The sequence below is a fragment of the Poecilia formosa genome, unplaced genomic scaffold (genome assembly GCF_000485575.1).
Source record: "Poecilia formosa unplaced genomic scaffold, Poecilia_formosa-5.1.2 Scaffold257, whole genome shotgun sequence".
Lineage (NCBI taxonomy): Eukaryota > Metazoa > Chordata > Actinopteri > Cyprinodontiformes > Poeciliidae > Poecilia > Poecilia formosa.
In genome coordinates this window covers 628,257-645,901 of record NW_006800196.1, presented here as the reverse complement: position 1 = coordinate 645,901, position 17,645 = coordinate 628,257, and the positions used below count along the sequence as shown (strand labels likewise).

The window sequence follows — 17,645 nt, the reverse complement described above, 5'->3', positions numbered from 1 at the left end:
CTAAACAAAAGAAAACATTTTCACACAGAAATTAAAATGAAATATTTTTGAGCTTATGTCAATATGTGTATTATTAGAACATTAGCTGAAAAACTTGTTGGGCACGTGCAATAAAAAACAAGTGGATGACTATACCTTTATTTTTATATGTAGGCCAAGCGAAACCAGATTTAACACACAATAAATGCAAATTTATTTCATCTTTAAAAACGATCTGAGGAAGTTTAAAAAGTTGGATTGAATGATTGACTTTGCATGAATCCTTAATCCCTAAGTACTTAGCGACAATGACCCAGTATCTTTTAGCAGGAGCTAATTCAGCTAAATATCGCTAAGGTTGGAGTACTTTCTATGAAAAAGGAAACAAGAAAAGCAATGATTTTTTTGGATTCAAAACTACTTCTGAAATTAGAAGTTCTAGTACTTGTGGTTTGTGGTCCATTTGGTACGTTTTATTGCTTCCTGTATGTAAAAAAAAAAGAAGAAGAGAAGATAGCAATCAAATGACGTATTTTATTTACACTATACATTGCTTCCTTCCTAAGGGGGACCTGTGGCGCTAACGTTGTTTGCTTTTTCAGTGAACTCCAACTACCACAATGCAACACCGTAAACTATCGTCTCCTTAGCTACGGGTTTGGGAGCTACGCCCCAACATGAAGTGAGAGGCTTGGCCCCGTGAAAGGGCTCCCAGAGAGCCCCCTCCTTCCTCCTTAACAAGCTGGTCAGCAGTGCAGGGATTAGGAAAGCCAGCTCCGCTCAGGGACTACAGACACACCGGGGATTGAAATAAGCGTGAATCATGCCCATCGTCATCTGTGTCGGCTGGGAGCGGAGCCGAAATTGTGAAAGATACGGATAATACTAGGAGGAGGAGGAGAGGTGGAAAGAGTCACGCTCCCAGGTCTTCCTTGTGGAAAATGCCTCATCGGGGACTCCGCTGCTGCCGCTCGGACCCGTCGCATTATGCCGCCCACCTCTCATGTGTTTTATTTTAAAGAAGAAGAAGAAGACGAAGAAGAAGAAGCAGTGACCTGGATAAGCCCGATAAGAGCCGCATAAACGGGCAGAAAACGTAAGGGCGTGTGGGATACACTTCCAATAAATTGCGGGGGATTTTCATCGAGAGTTAACAAGAAGGAGAAAAGTTGTGGCCGCTTGCTGGTGTTTTATTTAAAAAAAAAAAGGAGCAAACATGGGGAACGCAGGGAGCATTGACCAGCACACCGACCACCGACACAACATGCCCCTGAAACTGCCCATGCCAGAGCCGGGGGAGCTGGAGGAGAGGTTCGCACACGTTCTGGTAAGAGGAAAAAAAAAGTTGTGTCCATGTGTCTCCCCTCTTTGTTCTCTCCACGCTTTAGTGTCCTGGGACAGGACAGCTGTGGACCTCTGTCCAGATCGCCTGAGAAAAATCTGTTGGCCATTTAGGGCAAAAACCACATTGAGAACAAAAACAACTCTTTACTAGGTTTAAAAGTGCATCCAACGTATCTGCGTTTAGAAAAACTTTCAGTTTGACTTTTAAATGTTATCAAACATTTCACTGCTGAACTGTGAATATTTTAGCTTTGCCTTTCAGTCAGTTAACCAGCCAAAAATATTTCTATTAAACCCCTCTTTTTAATACGACATAGCAATGCAAAGCTCTCCACAACCAAAATAATCTATTTATGGTATGTGTATGTATGTATATATATATATATATATATATATATATATATATATATATATATATATATAAAATTGGACTTACATCCAGTCATCTAGTCATCTACAAATATCAATTTTATTTCCAAGAAGTCTTCATTTTCAAATTTTTTTAGGTAAATTTGACAACACCTTTGACTGTCATAATTTAAAAGTTTAATTAAGGTAAAAAAAAAACAAAAAAAAAACTGTTCAGTTTATGAATAGCAGCTACGCTTTCCAACTACAGAAGTTTAAAAGAGCAATTTCCAGATGGACAAAGTCATCAACCCTTGGTTTATTGTGGACATTAGTCTATCCTCAAAGTGCAAAGTAAGACAAAGTTCTACAAAGTTTGAGAAAAGTTTTGGATTCTCTAAAGAGATGTCAACTTGGAGATCTCAAGTACTTGAAGATGCTAAGAATATATTCAACTACTGTAGGATAGGATTTTACCCAACATATCTTTGCATACAAAATGTACCAGTACTTTGTCCAAGAAATCAGATTATAAAGTACTCTATAATGTATTCTTTGCACTCAATTTATTATAAAACGTGCAGAGTTTAAATAAAGTTACTATTGTGAAGTTAAAGTTCCATCCACATAATCCATTTCTCTACTTAATCTGATTTGAAAACAAAACCAAAACACTATAAAGCCAAACACTGTTTGGAATATTGCGACATGTTTCAGGCTGTGCAAGATGTAGGACGCACCTGCACCGTCCACATGGAAAGACATTGGCTTTATTGCCCCAGTTTTCTTTCAACTTTATGAGTCCAGACGCCGGCTCACTGCTAAAGTCTTAAGTGCTCAGCATGCCAGGTCTTTTGCAGAAACTCTTGTCGCATCATAAAGTTCCAGTTGATCTGTCAACAATTATGTTGCAAGGCTAGATGGACTTTGAAAATTCTTCCAGCTGCTGTGTATGCCCAAGACAAGAACAAGTCTTTGGATTGGCTGCATGTCCTCCTGATGCAGTTGGGATCAAAAGCATTATTTGCAGTCGTTTTACAAAGTGTAATTAGGTAAGCTACTGATGTAGATAAGTAGTCTCTTTTTCTCTCTGTGTTTTTTTTTTTTCCCCTGCTTGCTGCTGAATAGACCTGCGCAGAGGAATAGTGAGGTTGAAATCTGAGAGCTGGAAAAATGTGGGTCAGACGTGATTGTTGCCTGGCCTGGTGTTCTCATACATCAGCTGTTTAGAAGAAAGATTTAACTTTAGTAAACATTTTTAACTGGTATTTGGTTTTGTTTCAGAAGTGTACTTCTCTTGTTAATGTTGAATTTTTGGACAGCATTTGCACAGATTACGCATTTTCCTCAGAAATGGAAGTGGGATTGTTGTTTGACAGACAGGCCTGTGGTTAGGGTGTGATTGCTGCTCATCGGATATGGATGAGTCTTTTTAATTGCCAGAGGCAGCTTCAGACTTTTTTTTTTTTGGTTTTTGGTGGGGAGGAAGTGTTGGAAAGCTTTGACGTCGTGTTCCTTGAAGGATTATTCGTACTCTTCGTTTTGAATGTCAGCAACTCATCTTCCTCCTCTAATTAGTGGGTTTAAAATGATGTGGATCCATAAAGTTTACTTTAGATAATCCCTCGTTATGTGGCTTTCCAGAAACAAACCTACCTGTCTAAACTGAAGATTTCCTGGACTGACCAACAGTAAAGCTGATCCTCATATAGCATGTCGGGGAACTCTCTCTCTCTTTCTGCTGCCAGCTTGATCCCTCATCTCTTGGAGAGATGGAAGCCCTTTGGCATCAGAAGAATTTGGTGCTATTACCAGAGCATTTAGTGTGAGTTACCACCCTTTAAACTCTAATGTGTATATCAGCTGTTGCCGATGTCGGTCAGCTCTTTTGAGTGGCTCTGTGTGACTCTGACCCAAGGACCAGATGATAAGCATGATCCCTCTCTCAGGCTTCTTTGTTTCCAAAGATGTTTTTAGTTCTGATGAGTCAAGATTTGTGCTTGGCTCTTGTTCAGTGCCACTCATTAATCACTTCCTGTGTAACACCTCCCCCACTATTAATAATCTATCTGACTAATTTACTCTTACATGAGTCTTGTTGTACTCTAATCTTCATACTTGGGACCTGTTGATCAAAGAGTAGTGCAGGACTGTTTACTCGCCAGCCGTAATGGGTCTGATCAACTGGCAAGCCCTTGCATCACAGCAGGGAGCTGCTGAGATTAAAGACCTCAGCTCTACGTGACCACATTTAAGCGGTCTGCTGAATTTCTCATTAGGCTACGCTGAATTTGAATTTCCACACTCTGTGATGTGGAAAGCCCTCCCTCAGCTCTAATATTAACTCTTCACATCTCTGACTTCTGTAGTCAGAAAGACGGTCACAGGGTTTGGAGGTCGAGTTGAAGGTAAAAAGTCGATACCACTTAACCTAATAGTTTCTAAGTATCACCGCACGAACTAAAAACTTTTAAAACATTCCTTCAAGTTCAACAGAATATGTATCAGTTTGTGGTGTATGTGTGTTTTTTTTATGTTGGAAAAAATGATCAGAAATATTCCTCTGAACATGGTTTTCATACCCCAAAGTCCAACATGGCTGCCACATTTTTAAAATTGGTGATGGGTGTCTCATTCATCAATTTCCCTCAATTATTCAAGGAGGGTGCCCCGCCCAAAGAAGATCACTGCATGTCGTAATTTTACTTGTTCACAGTTAATGCAATTAATCTTATCAGCCTAGCTAAACAATGACAGATTACATCATGAGCTAGTTCTGTCCTACGTCGTTGGTCCTCTACTTTTAGTTCTTTTTTTTATGAAACACCAAACTTGACTAAGGCTAGATGAAAACACCGCCTTCATACTGTTTCACAGAGTCTTGTGCACTTGCACAGAAAAACATGTCACAAAAACCAGCAGAGCAGGCAAGGATATCTGCATTTGTTAAATGAGCTGAATTTTGTTTTGATGGCAGCACATACTCTCCTGTGAGTAGCAGCAGGAGTATGCAAAATAACCAAAGTTCTTCATGCCCTGCCCCTGACACACTGAAACATCCAGCCATAACTGAATAAAAGGTTTTGACCTGACTTGCCTTTCAGTGGAGAAATACTCTCTCGGGCTGTATAAGATTGAGCTTGGTAAGAAAATACGTAAGCATGATAGTTAGCGAGAGAGATACAGAAGAGACAGAATCAGATAAAATATGAGATCAAGAGACAGACAGACTCACCTAAATGAAGTAACAGATTAAAAAAACGATCACAAAAGAAAGCCACACTTATTTTTTTCCCTCTGGAATGTTCTGTTAAATATTTTGAAAATGTCAAATAACCTGCTGAAGTTTTTGTCTGTGAACACATCCCACATGACCAAATCTTTAGAGGAAAATGCTGTCGTATCTCTCACCCACATTACTGTAATCCGTTAAAGAGAAATGCATTGTTGGCTTGAGAAAAGATCAGGAGGATGAAATAGTCATTTTGTTGTAGTCTAAGCCTTCCTGTTATTTTTCAAAGTTTTGCACTCTTTTTTTTGGCCACGTGAATAATTGGCCCATATTATCTCTGTGAAAAATACAGTTAATTTAAAAAAAAAAAAACTTCTTACATCTTTGTGCTTCCTGAATTTATTTTAAACATGTTATAATACCTAAAAATAACCATCTTCTTCCTTCAGTAACAACTTTTACAATGAAGAGTTGTGTTGCTACCACGACCTACTAGCATTTGGGTATGGTATGATCAATAAGCAGGAAAAAGGTAAAATGTTTTTGTTTCTAACACAGAACAAGATCTTTTTTTACTTTTCTTATTTAAACCGTTAAATTCCAGTACATTTCTGCAATGCATTTGTATTGCAGAGCTTTCCAACACTGCACAAGTTTTTTTTTTCTTTTTTTTTTTTCCCATCAGTTATTTGCTTTAGTACGTTACACCTTCAAGGTAGTAAGCCTGACAGGCTGAACAGAGTTGTTTGCCAAGTTTTATTTCCATATCTACACAAATGAAGTCACTTTTGACAATACCAGGGACTAAGAGTCGGTTGTATCTTCTTATTGATGTTGAGTTTAACAATTTCACAATTTATTTAGAAGGCAATTTAAGGATTTAACAGCCTTCATGTGAATGCATTTCCAGATTATGTGGGTTTACAACTTCAAAGGAAAACTAAAAAGCTGCAGTAGGTTAAGTTTTAACCCACCCTGTCCTGGATAAGACGATGTTTGAGTCTGCAGGTTCCTTCAAATGAAAAGCTTCCCTTGAATCCAGTCTCACGGATCCCTGGTGTTTTTGCCTGCTATTTGAAACAAACTAATTGTATTATAATTCCTCAGCCAATGACGCAAGCTTTTGATTCACATGCGACCTTGGCCATGAAGTTAGTAGAAGGTTTAGCCCAAATAGTATCTTGTTTAAAGTACACAGTGGGCATTTTGCTGTTTGCATGGCTCCATTTAAAGCCTCGTTTGCACTAAGAGATCTGGCGATTTATTGTCAGAGTTTAAGGTTGATTGTTTCAGGCATGCAAAACTATCAGCGGTTATTATGCTTATATATTGCAGAGAGATGGTGGAAGAAAAGTGTTGACGACAAACATAAAGGCGGCACCTTCTTTGGAAAAATAGTTATTCCTTATGGGATTCACTGTAATTTTTCAGAATTCTCACATGCTTTAAAATGCACAAAACAAAAGTCAAAAGAAAAGTAGGGCAGCAGCCCTAAAGCACAAACCTAAATGAGGACGTATTATTCCCTTTAACGCCTGGATGGGGCCTCATGGGTAAATATCTGTGATTAAACGTGGAATTCTGCAACTCCTCTGGTTTCTATAGTATCTATCATGTATGCCTACACAGTGTGCAGTGGTACATTTAGCTCACAAGATTAGGCAGAAGTTGATATTGGGCTCTGAGTGTCACTGTAGCATGTTCTCTCCTTGGTTATTTAATGATGTCATAATCCTACAAGACTTCAAAGCTTTGAATAATTGTTAAAAACAAATAAGTCTGGTATTTTTCTCTTGACTTTGAAATATCTCAAAAGAAGGGTCCTCAAGAGGCAGAACAATATCCGGAATGGGATTTCTTTGTTTTCCATTTCTGGAGTCCTGATATAAACCACAGTTTATATCAAGACTCAAAAATGGAGCTCAAACAATTGGAAAGCTTGGAAAAATGTTTATTTCCCAACTTTATTTTCTAATCCATTGTTTAAGTTTGGTGTCCTTGCTTTCCTGCTGTTTCTTCCTTGTGTCTCCCCCTCCTTTCTTCCCTTTCTTGTCCTTCTTGACTTCTTTTTTGAGGAGGTTTTTTTTTTTTTTTTTTTTTTTACAACGTGTTGATCATTAATCTGTTCTCACAAGCATTTTTTTTATGTCTCCAGTATGATCTGGCAAATGAATACAAGACACGATTAGAGTTTGAAACGCTGACTTTAAGATTTTTAACAAAGCCAGAGTTCCTAATTATTCTGGGAAAAAAAACTCAAAAATCCTGCAATTTGGTAAAAAAGTATTTTCTGAGTAAGATGAGTAAAAATAAAAACAAAAAAAAACTTTATTTCCAACTTAATGTTTTTACCAATTAGCACATCCAGCCATCTGTCTCTCTGTTTATGGTCTGTCCATGCCTACAGTCTGCCTGTACAAAACAAACTTTAAAACAAATTCATGATGAACTGCAGTTTATATTAGGACTCCAAAATGGAGCACAAACAATTAAAATATTATTCAAACATTTAACTGTGAACATGCTAAAGAGAGGATTAGATGAGAAATATTTTAACGCTGTAGTGCTGAGAGATCTTATACCAAATTAAACCTCTAATATCATGACTGTGTTGTTTTGTTTCTCACAGTCTGAATGTCAAAAATTTATGCTTGAGAAAAACTAGCTCCGGGCCTGATGCCTGTTCTCTGGCCTCAGTTAACCACAAAGCTGACGTCAAATAAAGCTGCACCCACATCCATTATGCGATTGCACTTAGAAACTCCTTGAGCTGCTGTGATATCATTACTGCTATCAGTGATGTAAAGAGGTTACATGTTTAAGTGCCATATGGGGGACTACAGGCTTAGCTGCTGCAGTTGTTGTTCTTGCTGCTCCTCTCAATAGTCCAGATTACATCTAAGCTGCTTTGTTTGAAGGCGGCTGAAGTGCCAGGAGTTATTTGTGTTGTGGGGTTCTGCGTCTGAAATCTACTCTGGATTAATCACAAGAGTGGCCTTTCATGTTCGACTGAAGCCTCATTTGTCACTCTGACGGGTGTAGAATGAGTGGGCTGGTTACCTGGGCTCTGCTTCAACCTCCACCATCCCCGGCTGAATTAAGCTTTCATAGAACTGATATTAAACCAGTTTTAAATTTCACGCTAGATGCGCTTATAAAGTTGCACCAACAGATGCTATGTTGTAACTTTCCAAATGAATAGTGATATCTAAGATTGATTTGCATTTGGACAAAAACAAGAAACCAAATGAGAAGCAAAAATATTTCACCAAGTCAACAAAGAGAACTGATGAAAAAAAAAAATGTCTTAAAGTAAATAGATCTTTGATTTGAGATCCACAGTGTTGCCCTGAATAATATAGAAAAATCCGGCCTTAACTTGGATATATTTACTCTGTCGGGAGAATAATATTTCATGTTAAAATGTAGTAAAACTATTACAACTGACATTGTCATTGGTGCCCACATAATTTTGCTAGTAGTAGGCAGGAGTAGAACCCATATTTGTCTTGCCACCACACAGAGTGAGACGAACAATAAGGGTGCTGGAAAAAAAAAGGTCTCAATTTCTCACCGCTGCAAAGAGTGGCTTCTAGAGGTCACCAAGTCTCCATAACAACCATTAGACGCCACATACATGCCAAGAGATTGTTTGGCCACGATGGGAGTAGAAAAAAAATGTCCTTTCTGTCCTACGAACCTAAACATGCAGAGTTAGCTCAACTCTTCAGCTCAAGCAGTGATAATTTGTAAGATGAGAATTTTTTTTTTTTCCTGCAAAATGCACTCTCAATTAAGGAGGAATATGTGTAAGCACCTCTTTTACACAGCTGTTAAGTATGGAAGTGGATTGGTGATGCTGTGGGCCTGTTTCTCTTCCTAAAGCCAGGGAAACTTTTAAGTGCATCATGCAGAATTTATATAGGAAAATGGCGTTCTCTGTAAAAAAGATGAGAAGTAGTTTGTCACTGGATGTTTCAGGATGATTATCATTCAAAACACTTTGCCAGGGTCACACAGAAATGCATTAGCAAGCAGCATCTCAAACATCCTCCCAAGTTTTCAGACCTAAGTACAATAGAAAAATTTTGGAGCAAGCTGTAAAGAAGAGGGTGTAGGAGAAAACCCAGGATTCAGGATGATCTAAAGGAATTGAGCAAAGAGGGAATGGTCAAAGGTCCTGCCTGTATGCTTCATGGAACATGTTGATCTTAACATGTTCCATGTTAACGGAGGAAGTGCTTTTTTTATTGGTGAGTGGAAAAATTGACAGCATAACTGGTTAATTCTTTTTCCACTGAATGAGTGTACAGGCGTGTTAAACGTTACGTGTGGATTAAGGATGCATTTATGCTCCCTTTTTACACATTCATATTGTGGTTGCCCTTAATTGTGGCATACAGTGTGCCCGTCTTGCTACCCGTTCACAGAATCCAGGAAGTGAATAAGTTAACCTCCTTTATTTATTTTTTTTCCATGTCGACTCTTCTTCATTAAAAAGCAGAACAATGGTTGTTGTCTGAGGCGCAGAGGGTGAGCGGTGGCTGAAATCCCGTGTGTCAGCTCCACAGAACAGAGGTGCTCTTTATTCCCTGGGGTACCCGAGACGGAGCCTGGCACTGGACCCAGACCCGGCAGCCTGTGAAAGACCACCGCTCGCACCCTTGTGTGCATGTGCGTATGTGTGGGTGGATTTCTGCTGTGTTGGACCAGCCGGATGCTCACCCTCCAATTAGCCACAACTGAGCTGAGCATGAAATGCTTGGGGAGCTGTGAGATTGGACTCATGTTCTGAAAGTTGGAGTGGATGTGAGATTCAGCTGCCTTCAGAGACAGATTACTGATTTGAAACCCAATTCTTGGAGTCAAATGGTGTGTTCTGATTAGCCTGAGGGTTCGCTTTAATCAGGCACAGCTGAGCTGAAATGAGTCTTATTACTTTTCAGTTCACTTTTGACATCTTTCTGGGTTTTATTTTTGTTCTTGCCTGCGTGGGTTGGAGACGCTATAGCTTTCAGTTTGGTGATATGTAGTCATGAGTTTATCTAACTTCATTTGGCTGCTGATGAACCAGTTCCCAGAACACTCGTTGGACAACAATAAAGAAACTATGAGCAGAAATGTCCTTGCAAATTTGACATCAGTTCCACTCACACTCATTGTGTTTTGACTTGGCCATTTTTATCTCAGCTTCAGTGTGCGTGCGTGCGTGCGTGCGTGCGTGCGTGCGTGCGTGCGTGCGTGTTTTTTTTCTCCCTGCAGGTGTAGTCTTACATGGCCTTGAAAAGACCAGTCTAGTTCTTTTATTCGGTGTCAGTACATTGGCAGCGTTATTCAACTGGACTGGTCCAAGTTGATACAAAAGAGTAACGGAGACCCAACTCAGGGGAGAAGTGCATTATGGTGAGGATTTGTTCAGGGTCCAAAGTGCCTGCTGTTCCATAAAGCCAAGCCATGCAACAGAGCACAGTTTCTATACAGTCTTGAGAAGTATGGAAGTTTGAAATGTGTAGGAATCCTGAGAGAGGTTTTAAAAATGTAATCTAAAGAGGTTCAGCAAGATCTTTAAACGTCCGTGTCATTGTGACAAATAAGTAGGTTGTGGCATCAGGCCTGGTGTTGTCTCAGGACCAAGGTTGTTCTCTTGCATGCTTTACAGACCTTGGCTTCTTTAGTTTGTTTGCAGTTTGATTTTAGTCAGTCAGAGAATCATGAAAATGTTTCAACTTGCTGGTATAGTCATTATTCGTTATAGAAATCTCATTTGAATGTAAAGACTTCAGGAAACTAGTAGAGTTATCATCTACAGTTCAGAATGGGAGGTCCTGCTGCTTTTACATGCTCCTCGATGCAATTGTCTTCTGTTTTGAATAAAGTGCCTCCACTTTTCTCCAAACTGTTGAAGTTTTAAGATGTGATCATTTCAACTGTGGGAGATATAGAGTGGTGAATGATGAACGTTTCCCTTGATCAGCAATGACCACAGAGACCAAATACAAACAAATCAGATTTTTGTTTGCTAAACACTTAAAACCCACTCATTTTCTTTGTTAAACACATTAAGAAACAGCAGGTTTATCAATGCGCTTTGTTTTGGGGTCAGTCAGAATCAGATAAAGGTTAGGGACATGTGCTTTGTTTCGGGAATGGGGATAATCTTGTAATCTCATTATTTCCTGTAGGAATCAAAACTACTCCCTCTACCAGGGAAGCTGCTGCACTTTTTTTTTCTTCTTTTAGTGACACATTGATTAAAGTCGTGGCCGATTTATTTTTTTTTATATCTGGTTTTTGTAGAGATTTGACTGTTTTCAGCCTTCATGCTTTAAGCTGTCATTATTTGTATTGGAAGCAAAGGAGAAACCACGATATGCATGTTTGAGGAGCAGCTTTAAAACAAAGTTTAGCATTTTAAGATAAAGACAAAATGATTAGTTTATTTTGTTATTGATTTTATTTTAGCAATTAGCTCAGTTAGAGTGGTTAGTCACTAACTGTAAACAGCAACTTGTGAATATCACTAGAGAAGACTGATTATTTTGAATAAGGTGCCAGATCCACTGGAGACTTTTTTCACTTTTAACAAGGCATGTTCCCCTGTTTTAAGTGGAAACTGTTTAAAAAAAAAAAAAAAAAATTAAGGAATTATTGACATAAAAATAGCTAACTTCTCGCTGAAAAGTTACTTGTATGATCCAAAACCTAATCTGAAAATAATTTTTAAAATAGGTTTTTTTTGTTGCAGTTTACCTTTTAGGCTAAAATATGTTTTTTTTTTCAATTCATCAAAAAATACTTATTAAATGTCAGTTGTACGTGACATAAGTTTGGAAAATTGCAGAAACTGACAAGGATGTGTTCTGAATAATTCTTTGGCATAATGTATGCTATGTTTTTTTTTTTGAAGATTATGTTTTCACTTAGATAAATTATAGTTTAACCACAGTTATTAATTTACCGTTAAAATATATAAAATTTTTAAATAAATATTCACTCCTAGATTACACAAATGAGACCTCAGAAGTTATAATCAAAGTTAAACAAAAGGGCAAGTAAAGTGGTTGTGACTCCAAATATTCTGGCAGAAATGTCAGTGAAACACTGTTGGCGTGAGGTTTGTAGGTTTAATAAAACAAAATGGGAACTGAAATGCCAGTTCTGACCAAAGTTAGTGTTGTGTTTCTAAATGTGAAAGGTCATTTAGGTTTGATTTTAAACTTTAAAACCTACTGGTACATAGAGAAACGACACTGACTGGAAGATTTGAAAATGTTTACCACAGTTTAAGCTTGTCAGAAGAACACGATCCTTCTCTAGGAATATGGTCCAAGCATTCTGTATGTAGGCTGGATTTATGAACAGACTTTTACACTCTTCTTTTTTTTCTTTTTTCTTTTTAAAGTTTTGTTTTCGATAAACAGTTTTTCTGATTCATCAGTTGTGGACCTGGAATCCAGCTTGGACACCACCTCAGTCCAGACTCTTTCGCAACATCACAACATCTGGTCTGCTCCTCTGTGACTCCATGTATCTCTTGTTTTATTTGGACAGCGCCCCACAGCTCCAAACCATCCCCGTAATGCTCTTCCGGTGTTTGGATGACATGAACCGGTCGTGCTGTTTCATTTGGCCAAAGTTGTTGTTGTCCACAGCATATGCATTTCACCCAACTTATGTGATATTATGTTCATTTAGCCAGCGCATAAATGAATAATGAAGGTTTTATAAATGTAATATCCTAAGGAGCATTGGGGAAAGAGCTGTTGGATCAGTTTGGCTCTGAGTTGAAGCGTACGCAGAGGAAGCAAAATGTGATTCCACCCATTTGCAGCTGCTTAATTTAAAGTTCCTGTTCCTTCTCTGATATTTTCTTGGATTTCTTGATTTTGTTGACTATAAACGTAGCTACATGTTTTCAGTTTAAAAAACAAAACTCATAATAAAGTACCATTAAGTACAGTGAGATATATTCCAAGTGATTATTTCTGTTAATTACGGATTGCAGCTAATGAAAGACTAACATTCTGTCTTTCAGAAAACTTAATAATTTCACAGTACCACTAAAAATGTTATGGACTACAAATTACAGCCTTGAGAGGATTATAAAATGGTCTACTCAGTGGTGTTATAAGCTGATCACCTCCATGTCATGCTGCATTGATGCAGTAATTCAAGTCAAAGGAGCCCTGACCAAATTTAAAGTCTGTATACTGTACAGTTAATGGACAGATTTCACATTATGCTGACATAACTTTTTATTTCTTATTAAATATTTTTTTTTCTGAGAAGCTATGTTTCTCCAATCTAAAGCTGTCCTTTAGAGTAGTTTCTTGTAAATGGCTGTGACAGACTGAACCTACATGAGATTATAACTCATCACACTGAGCTAAATGGATAGAAGACCGCTAGAATGAGGGGGCAAAACAGGACTAGGTCCATCCGATCTGCCCATTTGCTCTCAAAACATTCCGGTGAGCAGCTTCACGAACAGGAAAGCTGTAGTTGAGTCAACGGGGATCCTGGGGATTACAATGATAATCTAAGTACAGACAGGGGACACCTGTGCCCCCGAAAAAGAGGCGGAGGATTATGGAGCCACACTGTGCTAATAAGCGGTGCCAGCTTCCTTCGGATGGAAAAGAGTTGGAGTAGAGCTCATTTCTCCTTTCAGTTTATGCCTGAGAGCAGTCACTATGACTACGACAGGCCATTACTCATGTGTTTCGTATGGCGCGATTGTACTTTTCTTATGTATGTGAGCTCCATGGATATATAAGAGCTCCATGGATATATAAGATGCCTCCAAGACAGCTATGCTGTCTTGGAGGCTTTTTTGTTATACCATGCAGCACAAACTTTATCTGTTGCACAATTGAAAGAGTTGTCAATGAAGCAAGCAATTTGAAAGAACAGTATGGTAATCACTCATTTCCGGAGTATTGAGTAACTTGTGACTATTTGCCGTGACAAATTATTATACTGATGTAATCTGAGGTTTTGTTGTGGTGCCACGCATTCATTTGAGATGATTAGGCTCAAAGGAAATGAAGAGGTGATAAAACCAGAATCAAACCAGATTGGGATGCTGCTTTGGAACTGAAAAGCATGTTTGTTAAACTAGCTTAAAAAACAAAACAAAACAAAACAACTTTTGGCTCATTTCTTGTTTGCTGTCAGGGCTGAGAAATCAGTTTTGATGGCTTGGATCACAAAATTCTGCATGTTTAATGGGAATAGTTTTGGTTGTGTTCCCTAAGTGGGAACAGTAGAAGGAGCAGGACATGAGTATTTATGTAACTCAACAGCTCATCTCCCATAAGGCCATTATGATGGATAACAGAGTGGGTGGGGGCTTTGAGATGTTGCACTGCACACTCGAACCAGACTGTTGTTGTTTTTTACCTAACAAAACCATGAAATAAGTTGGAACTCTGGACCTTGGGACATAGCAGAATAATGTTGTCTTTATAATTCTTTCTACCAATCAAGTAATTATCTTATTTAGTTGCATTGTTTTATTGGGGATTGGTTTGCATATACATCTCACTCTTTTGTCTTTTAGTACTTCTGTCTCATGCCCCCAAATGCACAATTTTACACTTAAATAATTGCGTATCAGTTTAATTCTCTTGGTAGTTTGTGATTTAGTGACTTACTGATTTACATAAATTATGGAGATAAATATTCATTAAAATGTACTGATTTTACAAATTTAATTGTATGTTTTCTTTAACTATAATAACTCACTTCACTAGTGCCTGGTTCACATGGCAGGATAATTGACAATTTTTGACCCCATTTTCATAATAATACTCCTACAAACAATATGTCATATAACTTTAAAGACTTCTGACTCTGCCCACACTAAGTAGTTTTCTTCTACACGACTTGAAAACATGCAAGTCATTTGCTTTTGGAAGTCCTTGGTGACATGTTTAAAGGCCTCTTCTGAGCTGCAGCTGGGGCCATATTGCTTTTTCAATATTTGGTCTAGAGTTATTTTTTGATCTAACAAGCTCTTCCATCAGTTCTGGCACAAAGGGGTCTGTTTGAACATCTTGCCATGTAAAACACTTTATTGATGGGTCCACCACCATCAAAGAGGATTTCTTCTTGCTTTGTATCTTTTCACGCTGTTGCTAGCTGAATTTGGCCCTTCATGTGGGCTATGTGTTTGCTTTTCTAGCCAGCTGTACGCATCAACATGCGTAGACCTCATGGAAACTAATGCTTTCTGAACCGTCTATTTTTGCTACTTTTATGACAGCATCTGGCTAATGAGAGGATTAGTAAACATTATTTTCTACTTAGTTTTGAAATTAAGACTTTATGGGTTAAAATCAAGATGAGTCATAGGCATAGCTGAAAAATACCCTTCAGGCTATATACAGGTCTATTTTTGTCATAACTTGTGTACCAATTGCTCACCTTTTAAACTAATTGACCCATTTTGTAAAAAACAAGCCCATCTGTTAGTGGGACAAAACATGTAGGAATACAAGTGCTATAGTTGCAGTGCTGTATGTTGCTTCTCTCTCAAGCTTGCTGGACAATTATGTCTTACTGGTTTTTAACATGACACCATGTTGCAGACCTATTTCCAGAAGTCTGCAGTTCATATTCATGTTCATATTCAAAAGAAGTGTCGAGACTTGTTACTGGAAACTGTTACAGCGTATTCCACATTTATTGGTACCAGTTTTTCATTGACTTTTAACGTTCTCCTTGTTTTCTTCTTACCCCACGTACTATTGCCTTCTCTGTGTGTTAATGTGATAAACTTGGGGCCCAGCATTGTTTTCCTTAATTTGGAAACTGGGTAAATTTAAGCATGCAACTGTTTTCTTGAAACCATTTTGTGTCTTATAAATATCAACATACATGCCTTCCATGAATAGCAGGGGTTTGCATTCACTAACTGCACACCTTTCAGGATACAACATTTTTTTTTTTTGCAGGTCTAGACGATTTCAAAGTTTTTCAGTTAGATTAAATTAGTGCAATAAAATAATTTCTATTTAAACACTTTTACACTTTTTTTTTTACACTGTGTAAAAAAAATTGTAGATCACACTTTGTGAATATCTATCAACATTTTTTATGTAGTACTACCAAAGTTTTAAATTGCAGTTGGGAAATATGTTAGAATTAACTCATTGAACAGTCATGCTTTAATTAGTGTACTTAAAGTGTGATTAACAGTAATTTAACGGTAAATTTGATCGATGTGCTAATCGGTCAAATTTAGATGATGCCACCTGTATTTTTCTGGGTGGTCTGCCATCAGGTGTTCATAAAAAGCTACTCCTTAAGAGCCCTCCGCCGCTCTACTCCCTCCCCTTATTAATAACAGAGACATGGGTGGTGTGGTTGTAGACATGGGGGTAACCCAACCTGAGTAAGCTGAGTGGCTGTCACTGCTCGTTAGCACTGAGCTGAAATGAAAGCTGGTACAAATGGTTCTTTGCTTTAGTTGGAGTCTCACCAAGCACGAAGCCCACAGCTCAACTCACTCAAAGTGTATTGACAAATCACCCAGAAGCCAGGGCCAACACTTCACGTGGAGGGCACCCAAATAAAAAGATAGGGAAAACAATGAAGGAAACTGCAAATTAAAGTGATCCAAATAACAGAAAGTGATATATTTACTAATAAATTAGCAATATAAACAAAATGTAATGGAGGCAAACTTTAGCTATTGATGTAACTGAATGCTTAGCTGTATAAAACTGTCATCATCTGCATTTTTAAGAGTCAGTAATGTTTATTTAACACAAACATTGAAATGTGTGCACCGCAAACTCTCAATGCTGACTTGAAAGGTCAATACCCAGGGGCCATCAGCAAACTTTGCCCTAATGGCCTAAAAACCATAGAAGAAGAAAAGGTTATTGTGGGACTTGTCCATTTAAGGCCCTTAATTTTGGTCCTACAATTAATGGAGAACCAGTGCAAGAATGCCAAAACTGGAGTGATGTTGACCTGCTTATTTACAAGTTGTAATTCTGGCAGCTGCACTTTGAACCTTCAGAAATAGTTCTAAAATGGTACAGTGGTACAGCCGGGTTGAAGCAAAAACATGATTTATTATACTGAGTGAAGCCTTGGGCACCTGCACTCTGAGTTTAGAAAGATTTCTTTAACAATGTTTCAATTTCTAATTGACTCAAGTTATATCAATTCATCAAAAACTTGTTTTCTGAGGATCAAGGAGTTTTGATCATCAGAAATCTTGTTATATTGTAATATTGAGCTGTTGAATAATCACATCAATCACATTGGCAAGGGCGTTGATCAAAGTCCCTGTTTGTTTTTTAGCTAAAGAAAATGATCATTTAAACCACTTATAGATTTCTACCTGGTAGTTTATGAAGTAAAGTGGAAGTGGATGTCATCAGCATAGAGATGATGGAATAACAGACAACATTAGAGCATTCGATAATTCGTTCCAGTGGAACAAGACAAAGTAGGAAGGAAAAGGCCCCAGGCCATAGCCCTGAGGAATACCACAAGTCATTGCTGTTTTTTCTGATGTGACCTGATTTTAAAGAGACTAAAAGATCTGGTAGTTAGATCTAGTTATGAAAACACTACCAGACAAAATATAGACCTATATGCCATTTCTGTGTGTATCATTAATTATTTATTGCATGTTACTTTCTGCCATGGTTTCAAGATGCAAGAACTCATACAACTCCATCCAGTTGTACGAGTTCATTTTATGGGTGTAGAGTTGTTCATG

The 17,645-nt window shown here is 38.1% G+C and overlaps 1 protein-coding gene across 13 annotated transcripts in view; it reads left to right on the top strand.

Moving 5' to 3' along the window:
• The first annotated feature begins 625 nt into the window (after nt 1-625).
• Nucleotides 626-17,645, top strand: part of fmnl2a (formin-like 2a) — a 56,295-nt gene continuing 39,275 nt past the window's right edge. For 7 of the 13 annotated variants that reach the window (XM_016680816.1, XM_016680811.1, XM_016680814.1 and 4 more), the window contains exon 1: nt 627-1,306. In XM_016680816.1, the coding sequence (XP_016536302.1) occupies nt 1,196-1,306 (111 nt within the window). In that variant the 5' untranslated portion in view covers nt 627-1,195. Of the gene's footprint in view, nt 1,307-17,645 lie in introns of all 13 variants that reach the window. The other 6 variants (XM_016680817.1, XM_016680813.1, XM_016680812.1 and 3 more) reach the window with 2 other exon arrangements.